The sequence below is a fragment of the Glycine max genome, chromosome 19 (assembly GCF_000004515.6).
Source record: "Glycine max cultivar Williams 82 chromosome 19, Glycine_max_v4.0, whole genome shotgun sequence".
Taxonomy (NCBI): domain Eukaryota; kingdom Viridiplantae; phylum Streptophyta; class Magnoliopsida; order Fabales; family Fabaceae; genus Glycine; species Glycine max.
The window spans coordinates 44806879-44814411 of NC_038255.2; the positions used below are offsets into that span (position 1 = coordinate 44806879).

At 30.3% G+C, this 7533-nt stretch overlaps 1 protein-coding gene across 7 annotated transcripts; it reads right to left on the bottom strand.

The window, feature by feature from the left end:
• Nucleotides 1-1372: 1372 nt before the first annotated feature.
• Nucleotides 1373-3923, bottom strand: LOC100817687 (E3 ubiquitin-protein ligase RFWD3). 7 transcript variants are annotated; one of them, XR_420021.4, is made up of 6 exons: nt 3493-3922; nt 3113-3177; nt 2495-2609; nt 2246-2385; nt 1968-2030; nt 1373-1895 (listed from the first exon to the last, which is right to left on the bottom strand). XR_420021.4 is itself a non-coding variant. In XM_006604521.4 (5 exons), the coding sequence occupies exons 2-5, from the start codon at nt 2567-2569 to the stop codon at nt 1847-1849; spliced, it is 327 nt and encodes a 108-aa protein (XP_006604584.1). In that variant the 5' UTR covers nt 2570-3184; nt 3493-3923; the 3' UTR covers nt 1373-1846. The 7 variants fall into 7 exon arrangements, 4 of the variants coding, with proteins under 4 accessions (XP_006604584.1, XP_006604583.1, XP_006604582.1 ...); XR_005889938.1 differs by having other exon boundaries at nt 3113-3184; nt 3493-3920; XR_001386384.3 differs by having other exon boundaries at nt 2246-2609; nt 3113-3184; nt 3493-3921.
• Between the last annotated feature and the right edge of the window lie 3610 nt (nt 3924-7533).

Genomic DNA, 7533 nt, shown 5'->3' on the forward strand with positions numbered 1-7533 from the left:
TCATATCAAAAACTTTTTTATGGATAAATAATTACATTACTTTTGTCAACGTTAACTTTCTATAATCCAAATTAAAGCACTTAAATATGCTGATGAATTGTAGGACATTAGCTATAAATTATTGTACATATTAAATGTTTCATTTAACTAGATAGGATCATGCGTTGAAATAAGATTATCCGGCAAAAACCTGAACCAATCGGGTTTGGACCACATTCTAAAAGCTCAAATTAATTAGACATAGTTATATATTGGTCCAATCCAAATTTAGGCGATCAAATGCTAGACTTGAAATTTAAATTTTGGGCACAAATTAAATTGGGGCCTTTTTAGCATGATTTGAGCTTAAGCTTGCAAAAGCTCATACAAAATTTTGATTAAACTTAAGTTTCATTTTAGAAGCTCAAATTGAATTTGACATTTTTTGTCTAATTTGTTATAACTTGTGACTCCCACCAAGCATTAAACCAGAATGAACTTGTTTGATGAAATGTGGAACTTATAGCCTTTAAATTTTGGCTGGAATTAAGTTTAAGTCTATTTAACCTAATGCAACCATGCTTCAATTTGGGTGTTCATTTGAGTTTTGATCTCATTTTAGAAGCTAAAATTGTACGTGTTTTTATTTCTAGGCTTATTGTAGCTACAAACTACAACAAGCTTGCAACAAACTCCTTGATTATCAGTTTCAGGAACCATAAGCGGCCTTCATGTAAAAAAAATGAAGCATTCGGAGAGCTAATTACAGCTGTAAAAAATAGAGCATGAGAACATTTCTCTATGATTGCTTGCAAAGTCACCACTGTCCTTATGGAAACAAGTTGAGATTATGCAGAGGAAAATAGGAATGATCCATTATACACCATCTAAAATGCAGGGAATTATTCCAAAGTCCATCTGAAGTTAAGAAATAATTTAATTCAATTTTTAAGGAAAAATAGCTCATTTGGTTCTGGTCCTTGTAATTGCACAAACTTTACCATTTAATCCTTACACTTCTATACAAGCACTTTCGAGTCCCTTTTGGTCCCTGTCGTTACAAAATGACAAGGACTAATCGGTAAAGTTTGTGTAACAAGGACCAAAAGAGACCCAAAAATGCTTTGTGCAAGGACTAAAATGGACGATTTTTTAAGTAAAGAAACTATAAAAGGTAAAGTTTGTGCAAAATGAGAATTTTGCCCAATTTATAAAAATAACGTGAATATCCAAAATGCAAAAGAACTATGACACTAACACTAAGAAAATAATCTAAAAACATTTTGACAATAAAAGTTACAAATATAGTATACACATTACAGTATCATGCAAACTGAAAAATAATGGGAGCAAAAGGAGTGAAGAGAGGAAAGATAAAAAGATGAATCACTCATTAGAAAAATGTATATTATTAATTATACCCACAGGTAGTCTTAGAAAGTGGGTTATGGGTCTAACCCAACCCTACAAAACCGGCATGTAAAGTAAGGGTTGTCACCCACTTACACTATTTTAGTCATATCACCAGTTGGTGTGGGATCTCCAACAGATAGATCCACACAAATCCAGAAGAAAAATAGGGAAAATAATGCTAATGCCTGTCAAAATTGAATGATTACAATTTTAACTGGATAGTGTCTGCTGGTAAAATTTTAGTATTATATCTATAAGGCAATGATAATGAATATAAGTAAACAAAATATCCATAAAATGTAAGCAGCCTACCGCTCTTCAGAATCAATGTTCCACTGACAAAGGTCAATGGCAGATGCAGATAGGATGGTTTTAACACCAGAAGACAAACTTGAAGTTTGTGAAAGAGAATGTACAGTATGCACAGGATTCCTAGTCAAACCAACTAAAGATTTCATGGGTCCTGCAGTTTGGCACATATCAAACACCAAGACACAACCATTCTGCAGGAAAGTTATATGAAGATTAGCATTTGAAGTTTCCACATCAAATAAATACAAAACCAAAGTGCTGACCTGTAGTCCAGCATATATGTAATGTGAATTGTTGAGATCCCATGAACAAGACCATGCAGGAACCTGGAATACAATTCTAGTAAAGGTGAAAATCCCCAAAGAGGGACTAGTAAACAATTGCAATCTTTGAGCAATAAATTAGTACAAGGGAAACAGGGGCATGAAAAAAACAATTTTAAAAATTTATTTCTAATTTTCTACAAGTAATTTGAAAATACATCAATGATGAAATTTTTACTACATCAGAAAAGATGAATTAGTACTTAATGCAACTATACCTGAGCACTGATAATTTCTTCCCTAGAGAAGCAAAGAGGGCCAAGCTACTATGAGAAGGAGAAATATATAGGTCTTTAACACCACTTGTGCCAGACGGCAGTAACATGCCTTGCATCTCAAATGGAGACATCAAGCTCATCTACCAAGCCGAGTTTCCATAAAGGTTATATTGGAATCCTTCTTTGTATATAAGAGCTACTAAAGCCGCACACATATACACATAAATACTTCAAATTGAAGAATCTTACTTTAGTTAGCAAGGGCATTCCACCTACTGCCTCTCGCTTTTGAGCAATTAATAAAATTTGATTCGAAATGTCCATATCAAAAACATGAGCAGCACCATTCAAGATCAAACGTTTTCTAAAACAGGTAAACAACTAATTAAATAAAATTAAGTCATCAACACAAATAGACAACACCATATAAAAAAAATTAACAAAATAAGCTTATTATAAGAGAGGACATTTGATTAAAAAAAAACTAGGGTATATTACACTTTACCGCTTTATAGTTCCACATACTCCCCCAACTTACCTATCTAAACTTTTCTTTTTAAAATCACTAAACCTCCCTGAAGTTTGGTTTAAAGTGAACTGTTAAATTAATAAATTCCATTTACTTTGCTTAAATTAATCATGGTTTCAGGTTTAATAACCACAATTTTAACCATGCGTACAGTATTTTTTCACTTCAACACAAACTTTGAGGGGTTAATGATACAAAAGAAAGTTTAGGAGGTAAACTGAGAAATGGTGAAACTAAAAGACAGAAAAGCATAAAAAACTGTCCTGCAGATGCAATATGTGGTGCTGTTAAGTAGAAGAGGAAAGGGGGGAGAATGAGAGAGAGAGAGAATAACATACCTGCAATTCAAAATTGAACATGGATTGCCTGCTCCGCATATCTAATAGCATCTCCAAGGCCAAACCTATAAACTATAATTATAGAAAACCACACACAAAGAGAGAAAAGCATAAAAAAGGCTGTTATGATTTGCACCAAATCTTTACGCAGATTCATTTCTTAAATTTCTGCCTTTATGCGTCTCAAGTAAATATCTAAATTTTTAACATTCAGTTGTTAAAAACTAAGGCCACATTTGGGGTGGATTTCCATTTTTACTTTTTAAAAACTAAAACCAGTTTTGTTTTAATTTTGAGTTTCAATTTATTTTTTGTTTTTAGTTTTTAAGAAGTTGTTGCAAATCGAAGATGGATAAAATGAATCAACAATTTTATCTTACTATGAACTAATGGTGGTGGTAAAATAGGGTAAGTAAAGGGGTTTGCGATTGCAGCAGATGTGATGTTCGCCATTATTGGTCCAAGCGTCCATACAAATAGGGCAAGCGAGACCGTCAACGTCGGTGAGGTTCCACTCGCTCTCTTGGCTCATGCTCCCATTCGCGAAGGAACAAGAAACCTCGCCTCCTTCGGTTCTGCGATTCGATGGGGGTAATGACTGCGCTGTTGGATGTACGGACACGAGGAGCGTGGTGCGAAACCCTAGGAGGCTCCACAGCGGGAACAGACTCCTCGTCTTCGTCTTCTTCGTCGTAGTCTGCGACGTTTAGAATTACAGTTGAGACCATTACGAGCAGAGTCAGAATCCAATCCAAAAAACTCATTTAGATTTCTTAATTATCTTTTTTTATTCCCATATCATTTTTTTACCTATGTAATATCATGTTATTTATAAAAAACTTATGTAAAATTATACTTCAATGTGAAAAATCTTAAAAATCATAAAAAATTTAAATATTAGTGTTTCTTGTATAAAAAATTATCCTTGAATTTACTTTTGTCACATCATTATATTCCAATGCTGGTAAAAGAATTCACAAGAAATGGTTCCTTAACCAAAAAAATTATCCCCTATTGGAGATGCTGTTAGGGGCCCAAACCTAAAAAAACACGCCAACAAGGGCCACAGTTTATTGTCAAGCTCAAGAGGGAAAAAGAAAAAAGCTGAGGTGATTTTATTTTATCCAAATTTCAATTCAGAAACCCTTTTAACAGGGAAACAACTACTATATTTCTTTTTAAGTAGAACTAAAATATTATATATTAAAAGGATTTGTTCGAATTTTAAAATGTTTGAAATTTTATACCATTTTTCAGTAAAATAAAAAAATGTCCAAATAATAGAACTTAAATTTTTCTTCCTCTTTTAGACTCTATTTGTTAGAGGCAAAATTTTGGGAAAGACAACAAAAAAAAAAGAAAGAAAAAAAATACAAATGTTAGATGAATTTAAATCGTTTAATTGGTGCGAAATATGTGAGAAAATTTTTAAAATATTTTGGGCCCAGGATGAATGATTTTTCTCTCAACCAAAGAAAAAAGTTAATAAATTAACATTATTCATGTATATTACAATGTTGCCTATCATTCTCGTGATTGAGGTGATCACAATGTAATTTAATTTAATTTTTAGAAGAAAAAAAATAATCTAAATCAAAAATAGAATAAATATTCTATTGAGTTTGAATATAGTATCAAATTCAAAAGGAATTAATCTTGTAAATTTGGTTTTTCAATTTTTTTAATCTATTATTATAAATAATAGTGTAATTATTATATTATAGTGTTTTTTTAATAATGTTTTTTTATTAAATTAACATAGAGAGATCATACTTAAAAATGATATTATACTCATACCAAAGGTTTTTTTAAGAAAAGCGTTTCCAAATAGGAAAGGGCATTTATTTCTTTTCCTGCGTGAACCAACAAACAAAACACAAAGGAACGCAGAAGCAGGGTTCAGTTCATTTTTCCAAATCTGGATTCACTACGAATCCTTGTAACTACTCGTTTTTTCTTATTAATCTAAAAATTCTCGTTCATTTCAACCTTGAAAATAGAGGAATAGTTTCCGTTTGTCTCTTGAAATCGTTTTAGCATGCTGCACTTGCAATCGTTGCCATATAAATCAACTTACAAAAATTACAATCCAAAAAATAAGTGGCGCACCCAGAAGGGTAACTACTACAAATTAAAGAAGCAAACATTTGAGAAAGGAAGGGTCATGCAGTGGAACTAGTTTGGCAAAAAGGGTATTTTTTGTCAGAGGAGACCACTTTTTTTAAAAAAAAATTTAATCCAGTGTAAACATTCCTACTCTAGTCTCATACAATTCTCAAAAAAGTTTCTATCCTACCCACCAAGTTTGTTTTCTACGGTGGGAGACCTATAAGTTTTTATCACGATAAGCAGTCAAAAAAACAAAACTTGAGATGGAAAAAGCGAAAACTGGATGGAAACAACAGAGCCCTTCCTTTGGGCGCTCTACAAACCCTCGTGCCAAACTCATAGCAATTTTGTATGCTTTGATTTAGCTTGGAAGAGGGGGATATAGGGATGTTTTCAAGTTTTCTTGATTTTAACCAAACCTATTTTTATTCTTATTTTTTATTTTTTTGAAAATAATAATATGTAACACTTAAACCAAGTGACACCGTAAACCATTGAGTTGATAATAAACATAATATATTGAATACATTTTTAGACTGTATTTGAATTTAGAAGATAATATATATATATATATATATATATATATATATATATATATATATATATATATATATATATATGAAATTTGTTTGTGATATTCAATTATTGCTTATTAAATCGTACAATTACTACTAAAAGCACAAGAAAATACACATCGTAAAGGAATAAAGTTTACCAATTCATGAAAAGATTGAGAAGACCTCAGAAAGTCCATAGTCTTAGAAAGATATTTTCTTATCTCTTTTTTCATCTTTATTCGTGAAAATAGGGTATTCAAATAAAAGCAAATGTGCGAGAAAGTGAAGGCATTAAATATTGAAATTGATATAAAGTTGTGATAGAGAAAAGATTAAAAAAAAATATATCGATGGGTTAGTATTAATTTATTGATCCCTCAATCGAAACTAAAATTATGTTCATAAGAAAACTTAATTGATAGTTAAAAATTGTTAAGTTAATTTTTAAAATTATAAGTATGGGACAACTAATGAAATAGCCGGAAAAAATGATAAAGAAACAAATATGTTTATATGATTTTTTATATAAATTTTAATTTTATTTTATGTATAAAAATATTTTTTAAGGTGTTATAATTTGAATTTTTTTAATTAATTTTAAACTCTTATAATTTTTATTTATAGATAAATTAATTTCATTGCATTTTAAGTTTCAGTTATTAATTTTGTTTAGTGTTTATGGACTCACGCGCTTCAGTCACTCATATTGTTTTTAGTTGGACTTTATTAAGTTGTCACAACACCTGTGCATGCCAAAATTGGTTTAAAAAAATTTCAACATCAAACACATGAATCAATTAATAATAAAATTATTTTAATTTAATCATAAATTTCATATTAAATTTTTTATTAATATAAAAAGCTCCATTGACCCCAGGTAACAATGGACCTTGTAAATATGAGTGGGTAAGTGGGTTGACCCATTCCATGTAAGACCCGTCCACGTATGCCCGCATTAGTGGTGGATCGGGCTTGTATGTCCCGCACTTTTACACGGATTTAAAATATTGATCATCCCCCGTCTGTAGACTCCTCGGGCCAAACAGATTGGTCCGCAGCCTATTTTTTCTTAAAAAAATGTAATTTTAAATCAAATATATTTTTTTCTTTTAAAAAAATAGTCAATTACATTAAATTATATATATATATATATATATATATATATATATATATTTAAAAAAGTCTTAATAAATTTTCTAACAAATACTTAATTACAAAAGTTTTAACACAATTAAATAAATTTTCAATATAAATGTAAAAAAAAATTGAACTAAACTTTTAAGATTAATTGGATTTGGGTTGGGTTTAGCTGTGATTGCAAGTTTGTGGATCAAATTGCGGGTCCTGTGGGTCAAACCCATATAATCTACGGCCTAGACAGGATGGACATAAAATCTTATATAATCATGAATTTTTTAAAAAAATTGATTCAAAATCCGTGCGAACCACGAATCGATCCGTGGACCTAAGTCTATTTATCCACTCTTACTTACAAATGCTGAAGAGTGAACCCTGAATACATTAAATATGGAGAAAGAGATTTGTCACTCATGATTTATATACTCAATTTAAACATGATTATCTATAATAAGAGATATTTGTAGTTTAAACAAAAAGTTTTTTTTCTTTTTTAATTAATTTGATTTGTGCAATTTATAAGTGTAAATATTATTAAAATCATATAATTTAATTAATTAATTTTTTGGTATTTTTTTTTTATAAATTGCGGTTGTTAATTCAATTAATCAATTAAAA